This window comes from Pantherophis guttatus, chromosome 2 (assembly GCF_059756535.1).
Source record: "Pantherophis guttatus breed Tessera chromosome 2, ASM5975653v1, whole genome shotgun sequence".
Lineage (NCBI taxonomy): Eukaryota > Metazoa > Chordata > Lepidosauria > Squamata > Colubridae > Pantherophis > Pantherophis guttatus.
This window is the reverse complement of record NC_142064.1, coordinates 290,570,010-290,594,194: the sequence shown is the minus strand read 5'-3', so window position 1 is coordinate 290,594,194 and position 24,185 is coordinate 290,570,010. Positions and strand designations below refer to the sequence as shown.

The 24,185-nt window shown below is 43.7% G+C and overlaps 1 protein-coding gene and 1 pseudogene across 2 annotated transcripts; both read right to left on the bottom strand.

The window, feature by feature from the left end:
* Positions 1-769: 769 nt before the first annotated feature.
* On the bottom strand, positions 770-11,508 carry LOC148116123 (uncharacterized; annotated as a pseudogene). The gene is made up of 5 exons (XR_015732013.1): positions 10,852-11,508; positions 10,520-10,634; positions 10,345-10,412; positions 6,433-6,562; positions 770-2,786 (listed from the first exon to the last, which is right to left on the bottom strand). The product of XR_015732013.1 is annotated as an uncharacterized LOC148116123 (transcript).
* A 4,778-nt stretch (positions 11,509-16,286) lies between these two features.
* On the bottom strand, positions 16,287-23,754 carry LOC117657440 (uncharacterized). Its single transcript, XM_087884875.1, has 5 exons — positions 23,109-23,754; positions 22,766-22,856; positions 22,585-22,652; positions 20,918-21,047; positions 16,287-19,081 (listed from the first exon to the last, which is right to left on the bottom strand). Exons 1-5 carry the CDS (start codon positions 23,520-23,522, stop codon positions 17,325-17,327), a joined length of 2,460 nt encoding a protein of 819 aa, XP_087741001.1. The 5' UTR covers positions 23,523-23,754; the 3' UTR covers positions 16,287-17,324.
* Between the last annotated feature and the right edge of the window lie 431 nt (positions 23,755-24,185).

The following is a 24,185-nucleotide window of genomic DNA, read 5'->3' as shown; positions in this document are numbered from 1 at the left end:
GGGGTGGCAGGCAGGAGTGGATTCTATTTACCTTTACTACTGGTTTGCAATGGGGCTGCGTGCACTCGCTTCACTCACGCACTCTTTTGCACATGCGCAGAAGCATTTTGGTGACATCAGAGTTGGTGGGTGGAGCCTCCCTCCGGTTTTACTACTGGTTCTATAGAACCGGTACAAACTGGGGACAACCCACCACTGGTGGCAAGGAGTGTGGAAGGGATTGGGGGGATGGATCTTGGGGAAAGGGAAGGTGGGGGCAGATGGACCTGAGATCAGGCAGATCCCAGGATCACCGCAGAGCCTTGGACTGGATCCCTCTTGATCTCCTCCTTCACCAAATCCTCTAAGTGGCACAATTCTTAATGGGGGGGTCTGGGTCAGCCCCCCAAGAGGGTCCTTTAAAGGTTCACTCCAGCTCAGAGTACTTTGCTAACAGTGTTTCTAAAAGTTGAGGGATTGTTTTTAATAACTGTTAATTCTATGATGCTGAAGAACATTCAATTTGTTATTTGTAATTTGAAGGAGAGCTCTAGTATGGTTGCCACCGAAAGAACAACTTTTCAGGTGTGGGTTGTTGTTGTTTTTTTCATAATAAGCCCATTTGCGTCTGGGAGCCTTAAAAATCTTTGTGGAATACAGTAGCTTAAAAAAAGGCAGTGGCTTTACAAAGTGGAAATCGTGAATGAGCAAGAAATTCAAATTCTGGATGAGAAAAAATATTTCAGCAAGAAAATGGACGGAGCCTTTTAAATAAGTGGAAATTGAAAAGTTGCAAATTTGACATTTTATTGAAAACATCTTTAACTCGTATAGATTACTTTTAGTAGCTGATTCAGCCTTTTATCATCTTTCTGAGGTCGCTAAAATGAGGACCCAGATTGCTGAGGACAATATGCTGACTTTGTAAACTGCTCAGAGATAAAGTGGTAAAGCATTGTGTAGTAGAATATCAATCTAAGTGGAATCACTATTGCTATATAATTTCTCCCGAGCGTGGATCCTTTTATGAGAAATAAGATGACTATTCTAAGCAAAACTCTTTCCACACTCCGTGCATTTATACAGCTTCTCCCCTGTGTGGATTCTTTTATGGGAAATAAGATTACATCTATGAGCAAAGGTCTTTCTACATTCCGTGCATTTATACGGCTCCTCTTCTGTGTGGAGCTTTTTATGTCTTCTAAGTCTACTGCCATGAGCAAAACTCTTTCCACACTCCATGCATGTATACGGTTTCTCCCCTGTATGGATCATCTTATGGAAAATAAAATTACTTCTTTGAGCAAAGGCCTTTCCATGCATTTATACGGATTTTCTCCTGTGTGGAGCTTTTCGTGTCTTGTAAGTACATTGCTCTGAGCAAAACTCTTCCCACACTCCATGCATTCATACGGCTTCTCTCCTGTGTGAGTCATCTTATGGGAATTAAGATTACTTCTTTCAGCAAAGGTCTTTCCACATTCCGTGCATTTATATGGCTTCTCCCGTGTGGAGCTTTTTGTGTTTTGTAAGTCCATTGCTCTGAGCAAAACTCTTCCCACACTCCATGCATTCATACGGCTTCTCTCCTGTGTGAGTCATCTTATGGGAATTAAGACTACTTCTTCGAGCAAAGGTCTTTCCACACTCCGTGCATTTATACGGCTTCTCCCCTGTGTGGATCATGTTATGGGAAATAAGATTACCTCTTTGAGCAAAAGTCTTTCCACATTCCGTGCATTCAAATGGTTTCCCTCCCGAGTGGAGCTTTTTGTGTTTTGTAAGTCCATAACGCTGAGCAAAACTCTTTCCACACTCCATGCATTCATACGGCTTCTCTCCCGTGTGAGTCATCTTATGGGAATTAAGATTACTTCTTTCAGCAAAGGTCTTTCCACATTCCGTGCATTTATATGGCTTCTCCCCTGTGTGGATTCTTTTATGGGAAATAAGATTATCTCTTTTAGCAAAGCTCTTTCCACATTCCATGCATTTAAACGGCTTGTCCCCTGTGTGGATTCTTTTATGGGAAATAAGACTACTTCTATAAGCAAAGGTCTTTCCACACTCCATGCATTTATACGGCTTCTCCCCTGTGTGGATCATGTTATGGGAAATAAGATTACCTCTTTGAGCAAAAGTCTTTCCACATTCCGTGCATTCAAATGGTTTCCCTCCCGAGTGGAGCTTTTTGTGTTTTGTAAGTCGTTTGCTATGAGCAAAACTCTTTCCACACTCTGTGCATTTGTAGGGCTTCTCCCCTATGTGGATTCTTTTATGGATAGTAAGTGTATTGCTATGAGCAAAGGCCTTTCCACATTCCATGCATTTGTAGGGCTTCTCCCCAGTGTGAACCCTTTCATGGGAAGTAAATTCCCAGCTTGTTCTAAAATATTTTCCACATTCCAAACATTTATAAGGCTTCTCTTCTGTGTCAATCGCTTTTTGAGAAGTAAGGAAGTTATTTCCAAGAGAAAGAATGAATGGCCCATTGTAATTTTGTCTGTTGTGTCTTCTTATAGCATCTTCTCCTTTGTTTTGGGTTAAATCGTGTTCATTTACTTGTACTTTAGCTTTGATTAGCTTCACACTTTTTGCAGTATATGTTTTCCTTATTTTCTCTTCTTGGGCAAGAGAGTCTTGCATCGGAGCATCAGTGGAAGATGAGCTTTCCCGTTTCCCATTCTTTGACTGGTTTCTCTCATGGCTTCCGAATTCCATTCGAATTCCAAACTTCTCCGTTCCATCTTTAGCATTGATCACTTGGAACAGTTCACAAGAATCTTGATTGTCCTGCCCATTATTACCTTCGAAGCAAAAGGGAAATGAAAATGATAACAAGGTTAGATCAAAGATTAGAAAGTCAAGTGAATTTCCTTCTGAATTTCTCCCAAATTCCATTGGGTTGTATGTATGCATGGCTACAAGGGTGCGATATAGGCATGATTTCTATATTCATAAGTCATGAAAGCTCTGGAAATATCTAGAAAACATGTCTTTCTTTACAATTATATATATAGGCAAATCTCACCCAGAGTCAGTTTTGAGTTAAGGAATAGCATAGAATAACAGAGTTGGAAGGGACCTTGGAGGTCTTCCAGTCCATCCCCCTGCTTAGGCAGGAAACTCTACACCACTTCAGACAAATGGTTATCCAACCTCTTCTTAAGAACTTCCAATGTTGGAGCATTCACAATTTCTAGAGGCAAGTTGTTCCACTGATTAATTGTTCCAGTTCCTGCAACCATTCTTCATATGTTTTAGCTTCCAGTCCCTTAATCATATTCATTGCTCTTCTCTACACTTTTTCTAGAGTCTCCACATCTTTTTTAGTTTTGGCGATCAAAACTGAATGCAATATTCCAAGTGTGGCCTTACCAAGGCATTATAAAGTGGTATTAACACTTCACGTGATTTTGATTCTATCCCTCTGTTTATGTAGCCTAGAACTGTGTTGGCTTTTTTGGCAGCTGCTGTACACGGCTGGCTCATATCTAAATGGTTGTCCACTAGGACACGAAGATCCCTCTCACAGTTGATTGATTGATTGATTGATTGATTGATTGATTACATTTCTATACTGCCCTTCTCCTGAAGGACTCAGGGCGGTTTACAGCCATATTAAAACAACCCAACACAAAAATTAAAACAATTAAAATAATTTAAAACAGTTTGGCCGTTACTTAAAACCCCTTGTTAAAACCCCTTTAAACCAATTAAAATCTATTTAAAATTTATCTATACTGTCAGGCCGGCTTGATGGAACAAGAGAGTCTTCAGAGCCCGACGGAAGGTGCGGAGGTCGAGAATCCTTCTTATATCCGGGGGCAGTTCATTCCATAGGGCAGGAGCCCCCACAGAGAAGGCGCTCCCTCTGAGGGTCGCTGGCCGACATTGTCTGGCCGACGGCACCCTAAGGAGGCTCTCTTTGGGAGAGTGTATTGGACGGTGGGAGATATTCGGTGGCAGAAGACAATCCTGTAGATATCCTGGTCCTAAGCCATGGAGCGCTTTGAAGATGGTGACTAGCACCTTGAAATGCACCCGGAAGACCACTGGGAGCCAGTGCAGCTCACGCAAGAGGGGTGTTACCCGGGAGCGACGAGTCGCTCCCATAACCACTCCTGCAGCTGCATTCTGGACCAGTTGGAGCCTCCGGGTGTTCCTCAAGGGGAGCCCCATGTAGAGAGTTACTACTATTGAGCAAGGTACCACATATAATGATACCTGTGCATTTTGTTTTTCTTGCCTAAATGGGTGGGGGTGGGTGGGTTAATTTCAGCAGAGACTTGTGAGAAATGAAACAATTTTGAAAGAAGCTCCTTCTTCCCTGTTGTACCTTGGAGCAGCTGCTCCATGGTGTCCGTCTGGCGGGTGGGACCCCCCGTTCAGCCCATTCCTTGATCCCAGTGATGAGACTTTGGAGTGAAATCCCTTGCTGAAGCCTCCCATTGGCTTGTAAACGTTCTTTGTGCTGAGACTGGAAAGGTTGGGAGCAGTGGCGGGTTTCAAATTTTTTTACTACAGGTGCTGTGGGTGTGGCTAGGTGGGCGTGGCATGGCTTGGAGGGTGTGGCTTGGTGAGCGTGGCAGGGGAAAGATACTGTAAAATCTCCATTCCCACCCTACTCCAGAGGAAGGTTACTGCAAAATCCCCATTTCCTCCCGATCAGCTGGGACTCAGAAGGCAGAGAATAGATGGGGGTGGGGCCAGTCAGAATTTTTAATACCGGTTCTCCGAACTACTCAAAATTTCTCTTCTCCAGAACTGGTCAGAACCTGCTGAAACCCACCTAGGTTGGGAGGCTTCAAGAATGGCTATTTGGCTGCCCCAAAGTCTCATCGGCTTCCAAGGGCTCTTTGGCCGGATCTCGTACAGGCATCCCTGGCCTAATTTTTTCTCCCCTTTTTAAAATTTTAAATTGAAATTTTAATTTGTTTTAAATTTATTGGGATTTTAATTGTCGTGGGCTAAATTATTTAATTTGGTTTTAAATTGTTTTTAACTTTTGTATTTCTGTATTTTATCCTGTGTCTGTTCACCGCCCTGAGTCCTTCGGGAGTAGGGCATTATACAAATTTAATAAAATCAATCAAATCAAATCAAATCAGTTCACAGAGAATGCAGGCCGAAATTACTTTAGTGTGAGGTTACACAAGACCAGTAGTTAAAGATCTCAGGCTACTAATCTCACGTGATCTCGCACTGCAGTACTTTAGGCCGCTGTTCGTTTAAGAACTGAGGACTGCACGATATCCAGGGCAAAAGTCTTTGAAAACGAAGAGGCCTTCCCTCTCTTTTTGCCCTGGATCTCATGCAGGCCTTGGTTAGCAGAGAAAAGAGGCCTAAATTACTTTAGTGTGAGGTTACACAAGACCAGGAGTGAAAGATCTCAGGCTACTAATCTCACGTGATCTCGCACTGCAGTACTTTAGGCCGCTGTTCGTTTAAGAACTGAGGACTGCGCGAGATCCAGGGCAAAAGTCTTTGAAAACGAAGAGGCCTTCCCTCTCTTTGCAAAGCATTTGGCCCTGGATCTCGTGCAGGCCTTGGTTAGCAGAGAACAGAGGCCTAAAGCACTGTAGTGCCAGATCACCTGAGCTCAATAGTGTTAGATTTCCGACTAATGATCTCATGTATCTCTCACTACTTTAGGCCTCATTTTTCTGCAAAGGCACCTAAGTAGGCAAAGGAACCAATGGCTCACCACATCGTCACAAGTACCATATTTTTTGGACCATAAGACGCACCTAGGTTCAGAGAAGCAAAACAAGACTCCCCGGCGTCCAGAAGCACTCTGCGTTTTTGGTCTCCCAAACCCTCTGCGAGGAGGACAAAAACGGGACCCACAAAGACCAAGACAAGGCCTGTTTTCGCCCTGCAGGGTACTCCTGGACACCAGGGAGGGCAAAAAACAGACGCACAGACGGTTTGGGAGGCCAAAACCAGGCACGCATTCGGTCTCTAAGACTCAGACATTTCCACCTACTTTTTTGGGGGAGGGGGGGAAGTGCATTTTATAGTCCCAAAAATACAGTAAGTCCCTGTGGGGGTGGGGGAATAGGTACGGTGAAGGTTGCAGCGTCTCTGCTGTTATTCGTAAGTGTGAATGACGGCCATGGTGCTGCAACTCTCATAATTTCGGGACTGGGTCTCAAGTACTTGGTGGAGGGCTGGTCGTAACTTGGAACGGTCACTATGTGAACTGTCACAACTCAGGGATTACCTGTACCCTAGGATGCTCTGAGTGACATTGCATGAGGCCTTTGTTCTTGAATTGGATGGCACAGAAAGCATCTAAGCATTGACTCATTCCTTCTTTGGAGTATGAGGAGGCCAGATCCTTTCCTTCTCCCTCACAGGAGACGGTATCTGATTAGCGGTTTTTTCATAAAAAAGCTAACTATCATCTGTTTTCTTTAACTCTCTGATTGGGGACTAGAGAACTCTTACCCAGAGAGACCACGTTCCTATGGTTTTCAAGCATGACTTCCGAATGCAGCGCTTTTTGGTCAGGATCCAGCTGAGACCATTCCTCCTCAGAGAAATACACAGCCACCTCCTCGAAGGACACAAGACTCCCCTGAACACGGAAAAAACAAGAACAGAACAGGAGGATTCGCAAGATCTGTTCATCTTCATCAATGATTTAGACAAGGGGATAGAAGGGGAACTCATGAAATTTGCAGACAAGACCAAATTGACAGGAATAGCAACACTCAAGATACAGAAGGATCAACAGATTGGGCCCCATCTAAAAAAAATGAAATCAACAATGAGAAATGTAAGGTTCCACATTTAGGAAAGAAAAACCAAATGGACTGGCACAGAAAAGGTGATTTCGGCTGAACAGTAGCAAGGGCAACAGGGGTCTTGGACAGTGGTGGGATTCAATTTTTTTAACAACCGGTTCTGTGGGCGTGGTTTAGTTGGGGTGTGTGGCTTGGCGGTCATGTGACTGAGTAGGATTGACTAGCTGATCATGTGACCGGGTGGGTGTCCTTATGTGCATAGGGACTACTCAGAGCGCTGAAAAAAGTCATTTCTGACTGATCCTCGCACTTTTGACCGGTCCTCGCACTTATGACCATCCTCACATTTATGCCCATTGCGGCATTCTTAACAACCATTTCAATCATTTCACCACTACTTCTCTTCCCCACGGTGACAAGATAGGGCACAAAACGTAATATGTGAGGACAGTCGTAAATTCAAGGACTGGTCAAAAATGCTGGCTAGAGAATTCTGGGAATTGAAGTCCACAAGTCTTAAAGCTGCCAAGTTTGAAGTCTTCTGAGCTAGGGCTGTGGGGCCAGCCTTTTGGGGAGGGGGTCCCATTCGGAGAGACCCCCTGCCTCTCAGGAAGCATCAGGCCCAGGCAGAGAAAGTTGTCAAAGTGGGAGATCTCTGGACTAGAAGACCTCCAAAGGTCCCTTCCAACTCTGTAATTCTGGTATTGGCAAGCAAGCACAGTTAAGCTACTTAAATCCTCCAGAGCAGGGGTCCCCAACCTTTTGGACCTCAGGGACCACCAAGTTCATAATTTTAAATTTCGCGGACCACTAATCCGAATCCAGCGCACTGCTTGCTGAAGCACCTGGACTCCCAGTGACGGGATAGGGTCCTTCAGGCACTCTCCCCCCCTCTTTCTCTCTCTCTCTCTCCCCCCCTCTCATTCTCTCTTTCTCTCCCCCCTCTTTTTCTCTCCCCCTCTTTCTCTCTCTCCCACTCTTTCTCTCATTCTCTTTTTCTCCCCCCTCTTTCTCTCTCTCCCTCCCCTCTATCATTCTCTCTTTCTCTCCCCCACTTTCTCTCTCCCCCACTTTCTCCCTCTTTCTCTCTCTCCCATTTTCTCTCATTCTCTTTCTCTCTCCCCCTTTCTCTCCCACTCTTTCCCTCTCATTCTCTTTCTCTCTCCCCCTTCTTTCTCTCCCTCTCTCTCCCCTCTCTCATTCTCTCCCCTCTCTTTCTCTCTCCTTGTCTCCCCCACTCTCTCCCTCTCATTCTCTCTTTCTCTCCCCACTCTCTCTCTCCCCCAATCTCCCCCACTCTCTCTCTCTCTCTCTCATTCTCTTGCAGGGGGCCAATCTGGTGTCTGCAGTGGAGAGCACAATCCGGCTTCTTCTCTCTGCTGTAAGTGCAGCATCAGGATTCCGCCTTGGTATATTTGCGGTGCAAGGCAGCCCTCGTTTCCTGCTGACTCGGAGCGGTAAACAGCGTCTGGTTCGGGGAGCAGCTGGATTTTGCTCTCCATTGTTCTCTTGGCCCCGTGCAAGCTCTCATCTCTCAAGAAGCCCAACCAAAGTTTCCCGCACCACTTCAGGGAGCGCTCCTCAAGAGACGAGAACTTGCAGGGGGCCGAGAGAGCAATGGAGAGCTAAATCCGGCTGCTCCCCGAACCAGACTCTGTTTACCGCTCCGAGTCCCAAGCGGCAGGAGATGAGGGCTGCCTTGTGCCGCAAATATACCAAGGTGGAATCCTGACGCCGCACTTACAGCGGAGAGAAGAAGCCGCATTTTGCTCTCCATTGCAGACACCAGATCGTATTGCACCACCTGCAAAAATTTCCAAATGTAGCCCTGCCCTCTAACAGCCCTCCTGATGTTCAACTGTTGTCTCTCAAGGAGGATACTTGGCCATCTTCATGCTTGAAAGGATTCTACAGTGTAACAGCAGATGTCTCCCACCTTGGCAGCTTTAAGACTTGTGGACTTCAACTCCCAGAATTCTCCACAATTCCCCAGAATGGGCTAGGCGGGAGTTGAAGTCCACAGGTTGTAAAAGAGCCACAATTGCCCAGCCCTGGGCTAGGGTAGGCTGACGCGACGCGGGTGGGAGGCGGGAAAGGCGAGGGGCGGGCGAGCCAGCAATTTAACAAATGGTTCGGCCAAACCACCTAGACCCGGCCGAATCCCATCACTGGTCTTGGAGTCCTATTGGACACCCACTTAAACATGAGTCAGCAGTAGCTACAGTTGCCGAAAAAACAGAATCATAGGCTGCATTAAAAGGGATAGAATCAAGATGACATGAAGTGTTAATACTACTTTATAATGTCTTTGGAAGACCACACTTGGAATATTGCACCCAGGTTTGGTTGCCAGATGTAAAAAAGATCTTGAGACTCTAGAAGAGCAACAAAAATTATTAGTGGACTGGAGGCTAAAACATATAAAGAACGGTTGCTGGAATTGGGTATGTCTGGTTTCATGAAAAGAAGGACTAGATGGGGTGACATGATAGAAGTGTTCCAAGAAGCAATGGATGGAAACGATTCAAGGAGAGAACCAACCTACAAGTAAAGAGAAATTTCCTGACAGTGAAAACAATTAATCAGTGGAATGACTTGACTCCAGAAATTGTGGGTGCTCCAACACTGGAGGTGTTTAAGAAGACATTGGGCAGCCATTTATCTGAAATGTTATAGGGCTCCCAGTCTGAGCAGAGGGTTGGACTAGAAGACCTCCAAGATCCCTACCAACTCTGTTATTCTGTTCCATTGTTCCCAAAGTCCCAAAACAAAGATACACACTAAGTTAAATGGCTGTGCATCACACAAGTCCCAATATTAGGTGAGAAAATGGGCAAATCTGAAAATTGCTTTCACTGAAGAAATATTTGAGGAAGTTTTATCAAGTTCATTGGTTCTGCAGAACTTTCAGTGCCTTTCAGTAAAGTAATCCCACTTCTGGATCAACTGATATATCGCTCTGTCTATCACTGATTGATCTAGTAGTCTGAGCCATTGGCTGAAAGGAGGAAAAGAAAGAAGAGAAAATTCGCTGGGAAAGTCATTTCTCAGCCTTTGCAAACCGGGAATGTTTGATCTACTAATCCAGGCGCAAATCAGAGGATTGCAAATTATTTTATAGCCCAAAGTACCTGGATTACATGCTCAACAGGGCCACTCCCTTTGGATTTTAATAGTCGGCTTTATTTTTTTAATACAATTTGCTTATTTTTGAACTACAGGTTATATAAATAAGACTTTTTAAAAATGGTAATGTGGTAATTTGAGTATTTATTTATTTTTCATTAGCCATGCATAATTCCGAGTCAAAGAATTATCCCCCAAAAAGGGTCTGTAGCAGTTACTGTCACTGTAATACGTTTATTCCTATTTCTTGAAGCACTTTTTAAAAATTGCTTCTTGTAAACTCAAAGTTGGAGGAGTACGTAGCAGAAAGAGGAAGCTATGCTGGCTGACAGGAAGTTGAAAATGCTATTCTGCTCTGCATGTTGTGGAAGAACACAAAAATAATCCAGGCCAAACAAGGGGGGGAAATAGAAGGAGGGAGCCCTCTGCACACCCACTTCACTTCCCGAAGGGAGAATAGAAATCTAATAACTTTTCCCTTTCTTACCTGATTTGGAGGTTCAACTACTGGTTGATCTCTGTCAGAAAAACCAGAAAGCTTCATTCTTTGTTTCTCTGTAAGGAATAAATAATTTCAAAATCCATAATTAACAAAATAGAAGGATAGACGAGAAGAGAGAGCAAATGTAAGATAGATGGGAAATCGGAGGATCTTCCATTACCTCCTGAGGTGTCCGGACTTGGATCTTCCCAAGGGATCCTCCTGAAAAATAGCTCCTGAGGGGGATTTGATGGGTTCTCCTTTCCCTCAGGATCTCTGATCTCCACAGTGCAGCACTTCAAATAGGAGGGAGGAAAAAAGAAGCAGAATTAATGTACCTCACATGACACAAAGTGTATTCGGAACACAACCTCAAAGCCCCCAATATCCTTCTGTGAGGTTGAGTGAGAAAACAAGGGAACAATTGCCACATATGACGAATGCCAGAGAAGTTTGGGGTGAAGTATTCAACCACTTTCTCTATTCCCTTCTGAGCTCCCTAAAGTCTCTCACCTGCAACTGGACCTGCTCCTTCTGCTCCTCCGCCTGGCTCAGGAGGAGGCCTTCCGCCAGGGCCACCGCCTGGGAGCTGGTCTCTGCTCCACACTCCCGCACCCAGCCCTCCATCTCTGGGGGCAGAATGAAGAGGAGCTGCTCCAGAACCACCAGGTCCAGCATCTGGGCTTTGATGTGCTTTTCTGGTCTCAGCCATCGCCTGCAAAAGCCATGGAGTCGGCTGCAAAGTCCTCGGGGACCCTCAGCCTCCCGGTATTGGATGGAGGTCCAGGGCGGAACTTGTGAAAGGAGGATGGTTTCCTCCTTCAGGATCTCCTGCCCAGTTCTTGTCCAGAGCTTCCCCCCCTTCCCAGGCTGAGCAGCTGAAGGGCCTTTTCCGCTTCCCTCCTTTCCAAAAGGTTGTGTCTCCATCCTTTCTCTGTCCTGCAGAGCAACTGCAAATGGCTCCAAGGACTCTGGTGGGTCTCCAGATGCCTTTTCCTTCACGGGACCATTTCTGGTGCTGCAGGACTGATCCCTGCAAGGGATTCCACTCTTTTTCTTCTTCTTCCCCCAAGAGGAAAGTTTGCCTTGCAAAGACCACAAATGGCTTCCAGTTTCGGTATCTGAGATGGGAATAAAAAGAAATGCTAGACTCACCCGGAGCCTCTCCATAAGGAGAGCGAGTGCAAAGTCCTAGAGAGGCAAGGTTCCAGTGGGCCATTGAGGAAGTGGCACTGGCAAAGGGCGCCCCCTGGTGGATTTGGTGCAAAGTGCCAGGATCGTAGAAAGGGCGGGAAAGAGCAGTGAATGGGAGGGGGAAGGGAGAGGACGGGGATGATGGGCTTGGGAGTAGGGGGAAGAAAGGCCCTTCTCCATGGCTCCCTGCCAGACAAAGGCTTCGACCTCTGTGCTTCTTTTCCCCCTTTTATATCAACCCAAATGCATTGAAGGAAGTTTTCCTCTATCTTCTGTTGCATTTCTAGAACTGTTGATTATTTTTTATATATAATCGAAGTCCATCTCTACCCCTTTCATTCAGTCTGCTTCTTATTTATGGAAGGGAAGGGAAGGGAAGGGAAGGGAAGCGAAGCGAAGCGAAGCGAAGAGAAGCGAAGCGAAGAGAAGCGAAGAGAAGAGAAGAGAAGAGAATATCAGAAGGTGCCATCATGTCTGCCCTCCTCCTTCTTTTCATCAGACTAGAAAATACCCAGTTCCAGGAATCAAGTTTTTTTATATGTTTTTGCCTCCATCTTTGTTGCTTTTCTCTGCACTCTTTCTAGCGTCTCAAGATCTTATTTATTATACAAAACACAGAGAAAAATAGAAATAGGAAATTAAAGAAAGGAGAAAAAGAGGGGAAAAGAAAGTTTGAGGTACAAGAAAAAAACGAAAAAAAGACATTGACTTCTTTTTAGCACGGTGCAAAACAAAAAAACAATTATTCCAACCTGACAATTCCATCTAATGGACAAAAGCAAAGTCATTTTAGGCCTGTTTCCTTTGAACACTTTAAATGTGAAGATATTCAATTTAATGGTTGGAGAAGGTTAAGTGCACAATGGTCTCAAAGACCCCGTTGGCTGAGGGGATCTGCGCTCTGATTGGTTGCTGCGGGTGGAAAGGGGGCTTTTCCCTGTTTTCCCGCCTTTTCCTCCTGGGCGCTGTTTGAGATTTACCTCAGGATGTTCCTGACTGTCTTCTCTGCTGCAGTTACAGAAAAGAGATCACACCAGCTCTGTCTTCTCTGCTTTGAATTATTTATTTATTTGTTTGTTTGTTTATTTGTTTGTTTGTTTGTTTGTTTGTTTGTTTATTCATTTATTTATTTATTTATTTATTTATTTATATTTTTATACCGCCCTTCTCCCGAAGGACTCTGGGTGGTGAACAGCCATGATAAAACAATATACAAAATAGAAATTTAAAAAACATATTAAAATAATTAAATCACAGACCATTTAAAACTCTCATTTAAAACCAATTTTAAAATCCCATTAACAGGGTCTTCACTGCACGAAGAAAGGCACAAAGGTTGTGGATCCTTCGTATGTCTGGGGGCAATTCATTCCAAAGGGCAGGGGCCCCCACAGAGAAGGCTCTTCCCCTGGGGGTCGCTGGTCTACATTGTTTGGCTGACGGCACCCTGAGGAGGCCCTCTCTGTGTGAGAGTACCAGTCGGTGGGAGGCAATCGGTGGCAGAATGCGGTCTTGTAGATAGCCAAGTCCTAAGCTTTAAAGGTGGTGACCAACACCTTGAAGCGCACCGGGAAGACCACCGGGAGCCAGTGCAGCTTGCGCAAGAGAGGTGTTACATGGGAACGACGGGTCGGCCCCATTATTACTCGCGCGGCCTGTTAAGGATATTGTTGTTGTGTTAGCAACCAGCAGAGTATAGTGCACAGAGAAACGTTGCTGAGAGCAATGAAATAAGAGATACGTGCGAACTGGTTTATTAAAAGTTTACTTTATAGTGAAAAACAGTCTCATAGTCATTTAATCAATCCAAGTCGTTGCCAGTTAAATCAGTCCAGTAATACAAAAAGCTTCTTACCACACAAACAGTAGTTGGTTAGAATAACAAGTACACTCTGGTTCACAAACCACGATGGTAGCAGATCCACCCAACGATGATAGCACAATGGTAACATATCATCAACTGAATACATTACAGTACCTTTCTTAAATACGTTTACAACTAATTACAGCATGACTCAGCATTACAATGATGCAGCATTAAAACTTAAAGTCACAGAACACATATATTGCCTGGACAACCTCTTAGGCTCAAACCATATCCCAACACGGCCGCATTCTGGACCAGTTGGAGGAGATAGTGACGGTGGGCTTGGCTGGAGGGAAGGAAGGAAGAGGAGGCATATGAGAAGCACAGGAGGACTCAGAACAGAACACCAAGTTGGTTACTTCAGATGCCACATGGGACTGACTGACCATGTCCAGAGCCCTGGCAACCCTGATTTCAGGATGCACCAAGGCTTTGGCAGAGCCATGCCAAGATCCTTGCTGAGGGGGGGATTTGGGGGAATGCAGAGGGAGACCCCCCAGACCAGGCTCTGCCTGCAGCTGACCAGCCTCCTTCCAGGTGGGGTGGGGTCCGAGTCCCAGATGGCAGTTTGGCTGGGAGGGGGGTGGCAGGCAGGAGTGGATTCTATTTACCTTTACTACTGCTTTGCAATGGGGCCGTGTGTACTCGCTTCACTCACGCACGCTTTTGCACAGGCACAGAAGCATTTTGGTGACATCGGAGTCAGTGGACGGAGCCTCCCGCCGGTTTTACTACCAGTTCTATAGAACCGGTGCAAACCGGGGGCAACACACCACTGGCGGCAGGGAGTATGGGAGGGATTGGGGGGGGGGATCTTGGGGAAAGGGAAAGTGAGGGCAGATGGAGGCTGAGATCAGGCAGATCCCAGGATCACCACACAGCCTTGGACTGGATCCCTCTTGATCTCCTCCTTCACTAAATCCTCTAACTGGCACAATACTTAGATAGATTAATGGGAGGGTCTGGGTGAGCCCCAGTGGTGGGTTGCTCTTGGTTCTCACCGGTTCGCAAGAACCGGTAGTAAAAATTTGTAGTAGTTTGGAGAACCGATAATAACAAACCAGTTCCTGGCCCGGTTGCCACTCGCTTACCCCGCCCACCTCATCAGAGGCTTTTTTTTTTCTTTTAAAAGCAGTTTTCTACAACCTCTTCGGCCAAAAAAATGCTTTTAAAAGTAAAAAAAAAGCCTCTGATGATCGCACGGCTCAGCTGGGATTGTCAGAGGCTTTTAAGAGCATTTTTTCTGCAACCTCTTCGGCCAAGAGGTTGTAGGAAAAAAAATGCCTTTAAAAGCCTCTGGCAATCCCAGCTGAGTTGCCTGATTGTCAGAGGCTTCTAAAAGTACTTTTTTCTGCAACCTCTTAAGGTTGTAGAAAAAATGCTTTTAAAAGTTGAAAAAAATTGGCCACGCCCAGCCAGTCACATTAACCCCCGCCAAGCCACGCCCACAAAAATAAGCCATGCCCACAGAACCAGTAGTAAAAAATTTTAGAACCCACCCCTGGTGAGCCCCCCAAGAGGGTCCTTTAAAGGTTCACTCCAGCTCAGAGTACTTTGCTAAGTGTTTCTCACTGTTGAAGGATTGTTTTTAATAACTGTTAATTCTTTTTTTTTTTTTGGAATTCTTTTTTTTTTCAAACATAGACATAAAAAAAAATCTTTCAAGAACGAAGTCTTGGTCTGGTCACAGATAAGTAGACTAATTTTACAAATAAAAACAAATATTTTTAACATAAATTCCAACATCCTAATTTAAGTCTTTCTATTATATCACCATAAATCTTAATTTGCGACTAAACATTGCCTATTTTTATATTCAATTATAAATCAAAATTCAATTCAGCTCTTTCTAAATTTTTCTCCATTACTCCTTTTAACATCCACATTAAAACACAAAAATGATCTAATCTCTTAATCTATATATTTACCTTACAATTTTATCACCACAAATCTTAATTTCCAAATGTATACAACTCAATTTTTATTTCAATTTATTAATCAAAATTCTTTCTATTCTTCTTGGTTTCTAGACCCATTTCATCCAATCTTTGAATCTTGAACTTTTACACAGACATCTCAAAATTTTTCATTTCATTTTAGTTGTCATCCAACATTTTCTTTTTCACCCCTTATTAATAATTGTTCTCCAGTGTATTCTCCTCTATACCTCCAACTGTTGTTTTGCTGATTTCCAGCATAATTTATTTTGGCTGATTTTCAGCATTCTCCTCCATAACTCCAACTATTATTTGGCTGATTTCCAGCATTACTTAATTTGACTGAGTTTTCAGCATATTCTCCTCCATAACTCCAACTATTATTTGGCTGATTTCCAGCGTTTTCCAGTGTTTTGGCTGATTTCCAGCATGCTTTATTTTGGCTGATATTCAGCATATACTCCTCCTTACTCCGAACAATTATTAAGCTGATTTACCAGCATCATTTATTTTAGCTGATTTCCAGCTTATTCTCCTCCACATCTCCATCTTTTATTTAGCTGATAACCAGCATATCTTGTTTCAATATGTTTATCTATTAATCCACTATTTCCAAATATACTCTTCCAGGGTGTTTCCCCATCTGGTACTAGTCATTTCCAACATATGTTCAATTCAATCTCAATTGTTACTTCAATCTATGCACCTTATTGTATCATCTATAGTCATTAACAGTTAATCATAGTTATCCTTCACCACTTTGTTGACAAATTAAAACTAAAACATGTTACATCAAATTATGCTTTTATAAAAATATCACTTTTAATCACCTTAACTTCCAAGTTCTATTTTAGTTATCTTCTTTTATTTTCTATCTTTATTATACCATAGGCACCTCTTGTTTTTATTTAAAACTCATTTAACCATTTAAACAACTAGACATTTAAACATTGCCTTTTAATTTTATCTATTTTATTTCTTCATTTCCTTATCTGTCCATAAGTATTTCAATTCATAGTCAATACTTCCATGCTTAAAACTCTGTATATCATTTTTAATTCTGTTGTAAAGTCTGTTTCCTGTAAAGTCCATCAGCTTCCCCGCTTTTATTCCTGCGCCAGACCTTTTGTTGCTACGCCAATAAACAAATAAAAGCTTATTAGTTCCATTGTATTTCTTCTTTCTTTGTAAAACCATCAGTAGACAGAATAGGAATTTCCAAAATTCAAAGTTATTTTGAATTTTTTGAAATCCATAGTTATTTTCAAAGTAATCCAAAATAAATAGCTAATCAAAATGGTTCTTTTTCAAGAGGGAGCAAATTTCTACAGTCCACACTTTCACTTGGTCACAGGTTCAATCGCCATTTTGAAGCAATTACGTAGCTATCCATTTGATCTCTTTGTCTGGCTTTTAAAGGTGCCAAGTCCTTAATTATCACTTTTCTCTTTTCCAAAGATCAGATCTGTTTCAATTTAACAAAAGAAATTCAAATATCCAGTTCTAATTAGTTAATAGTCAGTTCATTCCAATCAATCAGTGCTGAAATAGATTTCTCAAAGGGTCTTTAACTCCTTTCATTACTTTACAAAAAATTCAAGCCCCACAGATCTTCAGCCGCTAGTTAAGGCCGGGGGTCCTATTTGTAAACGTCAATACACAATTGTTGTTTCTCGCCTGGGTTGGTGTCACTCACCCGGCTTCAAAGCACGTCGTCCTTTCTTCCTTCCTAGTGCACATTTCTTGTCCCCGGTTTGTCCCGCCTTTGTGGCAGCCACCATTCCTGCCGTCCCCTGCCGCCAACAGTTTCAAATTTGGCATTATATTGAAAACATCTTGAATTCATATAGATTACTTTTAATAGTTGATTCAGCCTTTCATACTTCTAAGGTCGCTAAAATGAGGACCCAGATTGCTGGGGACAATATGCTGACTTTGTAAACTGCTCAGAGATAAAGTGGTAAAGCATTGTGGAGTAGTATATAAATCTAAGTGGAATCGCTATTGCTATATAATTTCTCCTGAGCGAGGATCCTTCTATGAGAAATAAGAGGACCATTCTGAGCAAAGCACTTTCCACATTCCATGCATTTAAATGGCTTCTCTCCTGTGTGGATCTTTTTGTGGCTTATAAGTCCACTGCCATGAGTAAACGTCTTTCCACACTCCATGCATTTATATGGCTTCTCTCCTGTGTGGATCCTCTTATGGGAAATAAGATTACCTCTTAGAGCAAAGATCTTTCCACATTCTGTGCATTTAAATGGTTTCTCTCCTGAGTGCAGCTTTTTGTGTCTTGTAAGTCGATAGTTCTGAGCAAAACTCTTTCCACACTCCATGCATTTATACGGCTTCTCCCCTGTGTGGATCATATTATGCAAAATAAGATTACTTCTTTCAGCAAAGGTCTTTCCACATTCCATGCATTTAAATGGTTTCTCTCCTGAATGGAGCTTTTTGTGTCTTGTAAGTCCAGTGCTCTGAGTAAACGTCTTTCCACACTCCGTGCATTTATACGGCTTCTCCCCTGTGTGGATCCTCTTATGGGAAATAAAATTACCTCTTAGAGCAAAGGTCTTTCCACATTCCATGCATTTAAATGGTTTCTCTCCTGAGTGGAGCTTTTTGTGTTTTATAAGTCCAGTGCTCTGAGTAAACGTCTTTCCACACTCCATGCATGTATACGGCTTCTCCCCTGTGTGGAGCTTTTTGTGGCTTGTAAGTCCACTGCCACGAGTAAAAGTCTTTCCACACTCCATGCATTTATATGGCTTGTCTCCTGTGTGAATCATCTTATGGGAAATAAGATTACGTCTTTCAGCAAAGGTCTTTCCACATTCCGTGCATTTATATGGCTTCTCCCCTGAGTGGAGCTTTTTGTGTCTTGTAAGTCGATAGTTCTGAGCAAAACTCTTTCCACACTCCATGCATTTATACGGCTTCTCCCCTGTGTGGATCATATTATGCAAAATAAGATGACCACTTTGAGCAAAGGTCTTTCCACATTCCATGCATTTATATGGCTTCTTCCCTGTGTGGATTCTTTTATGGGAAATAAGACTAGTTCTATGAGCAAAGGTCTTTCTACATTCCGTGCATTTATACAGCTTCTCCCCTGTGTGGATCATCTTATGGGAAATAAGACTACTTCTATAAGCAAAGTTCTTTCCACACTCCGTGCATTTATACGGCTTCTCCCCTGTGTGGATCATCTTATGGGAAGTAAGTGAACTGCTTTGAGCAAATGTCTTTCCACATTCCGTGCATTTATATGGTTTCTCCCCTGTGTGGATCCTTTTATGGATAGTAAGTTGCCTGCTTGTTCTAAAACATTTTCCACATTCCAAACATTTATAAGGCTTCTCTTTTGTGTCAATCGCTTTTGGAGAAGTGAGGAAGTTATTTCCAAGAGAAAGAATGAATGTCCCATTGTAATTTTGTCCGTTGTGTCTTCTTATAGCATCTTCTCCTTTGTTTTGGGTTAAATCGTGTTCATTTACTTGTACTTTAGCTTTGATTAGCTTCACACTTTTCCCAACATATTTTTTCCTTATTCTCTCTTGTTGGGCAAGAAAGTCTTGTATTGGAGCATCAGTGGAAGATGAGCTTTCCTGATTCCAATTCTTTGACTGATTTTTCTCATGGCTTTCGAATTCCATTCGAATTCCAAACTTCTCCGTTCCATCTTTAGCATTGATCAGTTGGAACAGTTCACAGGAATCTTGATTCTCCTGCCCATTATTACCTTCAAAGCAAAAGGGAAATGAAAATAATAACAAGGTTAGAGAAAACGATCAAAGCATAGAAAGTCAAGTGAATTTCCTTCTGAATTTCTCCAAAATTCCATTAGGTTGTATGTTTGCATGCTTACAGGGGTGTGATATAGACATGATGATTTCTATATTCATAAGTCATGAAAGCTTTGAAGATGTCTAGAAAACATCTCTTTCTTTACAATTATCTATGGTATATATATATGTAAACCTCACTCAGTTTTGAGTTAAGGAATAGAACGGAATAACAGAGTTGGAAGGGACCTTGGAGGTCTTCTAGTCCAACCCTCTGCTTAGGCAGGAAACTCTACACCACTTCAGACAAATGGTTATACAACATCTTCTTAAAAACTTCCAGTGTTGGAGCATTCACAACTTCTGGAGGCAGGTTGTTCCACTGATTAATCGTTCTAACTGTCAGGAAATTTGCTCTTAGTTCTAAGTTGCTTCTCTCCTTGATTAGCTTCCACCCATTGCTTCTTGTTCTGCCTTCAGGTGCTTTGGAGAATAGTTTGACTCCCTCTTCTTTGTGGCAGCCCCTGAGATATTGGAACATTGCTATCATGTCACCCCTAGTCTCAGGCTACTAATCTCACGTGATCTCGCATTGTAGTACTTTAGGCCTGTGTTCGTTTAAGAACTGAGGAGTGCACGAGATTCAGGACAAAAGTCTTTGAAAACCAAGAGGCCTTCCCTCCCTTTGCAAAGCATTTTGCCCTGGATCTCGTGCAGGCCCTGGTTAGCAGAGAAAAGAGGCCTAAAGCACTGTAGTGCGAGATCACGTGAGCTCAATAGTGGTAGATTTCCCACTACTGATCTCACGTATCTCTCTCTACTTTAGGCCTCATTTTTCTGCAAAGGCACCGAAGTAGGCAAAGGAACCAACGGCTCGCCACATCGTCGCAAGGTACCATATTTTTTGGACCATAAGACGCACCTAGGTTTAAAGAAGCAAAACAAGAGTCCCTGGTGTCCAGAAGCACTCTGCGTTTTTGGTCTCCCAAACCCTCTGCGAGGAGGACAAAAACGGGATCCGCAGAGGCCAAGACAAGGCCTGTTTTTGCCCTGCAGGTTGCTTCTGGACACCAGGGAGAGCAAAAAAGGGACACACCGATGGCTTGGGAGGCCAAAACCAGGCACGCATTCGCTCTCTAAGACTCAGACTTTTTTGGGGAGGGGGGAAGTGCATTTTATAGTCTCAAAAATACAGTAAGTCCCTGCGGGGAGGGGAAAAGGTACAGTGAAGGTTGCAGCGTCTCTGCTGTTATTCATAAGTGTGAACGATGTCCGTGGTGTGGCAACGCTCATCATTTTGGGGCTCAAGTACTTCGTGAAGGGCTGGTCGTAACTTGGAACGGTCACTTAATGAACTGCCGTAACTCGGGGATTACCTATACCCTAGGATGCTCTGACTGACATTGCATGAGGCCTTTGTTCTTGAATTGGATTGGGAGAATGCTCTTCCATGGGCTGAGTGTGAAAGTTCTGTTCTCACACAATTTTGGAGGTTTCAGAGGACAAATGACAACACACTCCTCTCACATGATCTCCAGAGGACACATAAAAGCACTACCTCGTTCTTCTCAGCCCCCACAGGTAAGTTCAAAGAGAAATAGAAAAACAGAGATGAGAAATGACACAGAAAGCATCTAAGCAAAGAGACATTGACTCTTTCCTTCCTTGGAGCACGAGAAGATCCTTTCCTTCTCCCTCCCAGGAGACGATATCTGATTAGTGGTTTTTTAATAAAAAAGCTAACTATAATTTGTCTTCTTGAACTCTCTGATTGGGGACTAGAGAACTCTTACCCAGAGAGGCCACGTTCCTATGGTTTTCAAGCATGACTTCCGAATGCAGGGCTTTCTGGTCAGGATCCAGCTGAGACCATTCCTCCTCAGAGAAAGACACAGCCACCTCCTCAAAGGACACAAGACTCTCCTGAACACGGAAAAAACAGAACAGAACAGGAGGATTCACAAGATCTGTTCATCTTCATCAATGATTTAGACAAGGGGATAGAAGGGGAAGTCCTCAAATTTGCAGACTAGACCAAATTGACAGGAATAAAAACACTCAGGATACAGAAGGATCAACAGATTGGGCCCCATCTAAAAAAATGAAATCGACAGTGAGAAATGTAAGGGTTTACATTTAGGAAAGAAAAACCAAATGGACTGGCACAGAAGAGGTGACATCTGGCTCAACAGTAGTAAGGGCAACATGGATCTTGGAGTCCTAATGGACAACCACTTTAACAGGAGTCAACAGTAGGCTACAGTTGCCGAAAAAACCCCAACAGAATCATAGGCTGCATTAAGAGGGACAGAATCAAGATGACATGAAGTGTTAGTAACACTTTAAAAGGCCTTGGGAAGACCACACTTGGAATATTGCACCCAGGTTTGGTTGCCAGATGTAAAAAAGATCTTGAGACTCTAGAAAAAGTGCAGAGAAGAGCAACAAAAATTATTAGTGGACTGGAGGCTAAAACATATAAAGAACGGTTGCTGGAATTGGGTATGTCTGGTTTCATGTAAAATAGGACTAGATGGGGTGACATGATAGAAGTGTTCCAAGAAGCAAAGGATGGAAATGATTCAAGGAGAGGACCAGCCTACAAGTAAAGAGGAATTTCCTGACAGTGAGAAAAATTAATCAGTGGAATGACGTCTCTCCAGAAATTGTGGGTGCTCCAACACTGGAGGGATTTAAGAAGAAATTGGGCAGCCATTCATCTGAAATGTTATAGGGCTCCCAGTCTGAGCAGAGGGTTGGACTAGAAGACCTCCAAGATCCCTACCAACTCTGTTATTCTGTTCCATTGTTCCCAAAGCAAAGATAAGTTAAATGGCTGTGCATCACACAAGTCCTAATATTAGGTGAGAAAATGGGCAAATCTGAAAATTGCTTTCACCGAAGAAATATCTGGGGAAGTTTTATCAAGTTCATTGGTTCTGCAAAACCTTCAGTGCCTTTCAGCAAAGTAACCCCACTTCTGGATCACCTGATCTATCGCTCTGTCTATCATTGATTGATCTAGTAGTCTGAGCCATTGGCTGAAAGGAAGAAAACAAGGAAGAGAAAATTACAGGTTATAAACGAGGCTTTATAAAAATGGTAATGTGGCAATGTGAATATTTAGTTATTTTTCATTAGCCTTGAAGAATTCAGAATCAAAGAATTACTCCAAAAACAGGGTCTGTAGCAGTTACTTTCACTGTGATACGTTTACTCTTGAAGGACTTTTTAAAAATTGCTTCTTATAAACTCAAAGTTGGAGGAGTACCTAGGAGAACAAGATAACCAGAGGAAGTTATGCTGGTTGACAGGAACTTTGAACCTGCTATTCTGCTCTGCATGTTGTGGAAGAACACAAAAATAATCCAGCCCAAACAAGGGAAAATCGAAGGAGGGATCCCTCTGCACTTCCCCTTCACTTCCTGAAGGGAGAATAGAAATCTAAAATCTTTCTTACTTCATTTGGAGGTTCAACTGCTGTTTGATCTCCATCGTAAAAACCAGAAAGCTTCATTCTTTGTTTCTCTGTAAGGAATAAATAGTTTCAACATGGATAATTAACAAAATAGGAGGAGGTATTGTATAGAAGAGAAGAGAGAGTGAGGTAAGACATGAGAAATCGGAGGATCTTCCATTACCTTCTGAGGTGTCCCTCCTGAAAAATAGCTTCTGAGGGGGATTTGATGGGTTCTTCTTTCCCTCAGGATCTCTGATCTTTACATTGCAGCACTTCAAATAGGAGGAAGGAAAACAGAAGCAGAATTAATAAAAGTCACACGACACAAAGTGAGTTCTTATATTTGGAACATAACCTCAAAGCCCCCAATATCCATCCGTGAGGTTGAATGAGAAACAAGGGAACAATGTCCTACAAGAATTGGTGAATTGCCACATACGATGAACGCCAGAGAAGTTTGGGAAGGAGGGGTGAAGTATTCAAACACTTCTCTATTTCCTTCTGAGCTCCCTAAAGTCTCTCACCTGCTGCTGGACCTGCTCCTTCTGCTCCTCCGCCTGGCTCAGGAGGAGGCCTTCCGCCAGGGCCACCGCCTGGGAGCTGGTCTCTGCTCCACACTCCCGCACCCAGCCCTCCATCTCTGGGGACAGAAGGAACAGGAGCTGCTCCAGAACCACCAGGTCCAGCATCTGGGCTTTGGTGTTCTTCTCTGGTCTCAGCCATCGCCTGCAAAAGCCATGGAGTCGGCTGCAAAGTCCTCGGGGACCCTCAGCCTCCCGGTATTGGATGAAATTCCAGGGATGAACTTGTGAAGGGAGGATGGTTTCCTCCTTCAGGATCTCCTGCCTGGTTCTTGTCCAGAGCTTCGCCCCCTTCCCAGGCTGAGCAGCTGAAGGGCGTTTTCCGGCTCCCTCCTTTGCAAAAGGTTGTGCCTCCATCCTTTCTCTGTCCTGCAGAGCAACTGTAAATGGCTCCAAGGACTCTGGTGGGTCTCCAGATGCCTTTTCCTTCACGGGACCATTTCTGGGGCTGCAGGACTGATCCCTGCAAGGGATTCCGCTCTTTTTCTTCTTCCCCCAAGAGGAAAGTTTGCCTTGCAAAGACCACAAATGGCTTCCAGTTTCCAATTCCAACAATTGCCAAGAATTAAACTCTCCCGCTGCAGGACTGATCCCTGCAAAGGGAAGAAAAAGAAACGTTAAGAATTAGACTCTCCGCCTCCTCCGGGGCTCCAGGGCTTAAGGAGAGCGAATGCAAACTCCTAGAGAGGCAAGGCTCCAGTGGGCCATTGGGGAAGTGCCTGGAGTCACCTTCCCTTGGCAGAGGGCGCCCCCTGGTGGATTTGGGGCAAAGTGCCAGGATCGTAGAAAGGGCGGGAAAGAGGAGCGCATAGGAGGGGGAAGGGAGAGGGCGGGGAGGATGGGCTTGGGAGTAGGGGGAAGAAAGGCCCTTCTCCATGGCTCCCTGCCAGACAAAGGCTTCGACCTCTGTGGTTGTTTTCCCCCTTTTGTATCAACCCAAATGCATGGAAGGAGGTTTTCGCCTTTCTTCTGTTGCGTTTCTAGAGCTGTTGGTTATTTCTTATATATAATCGAAGTCCA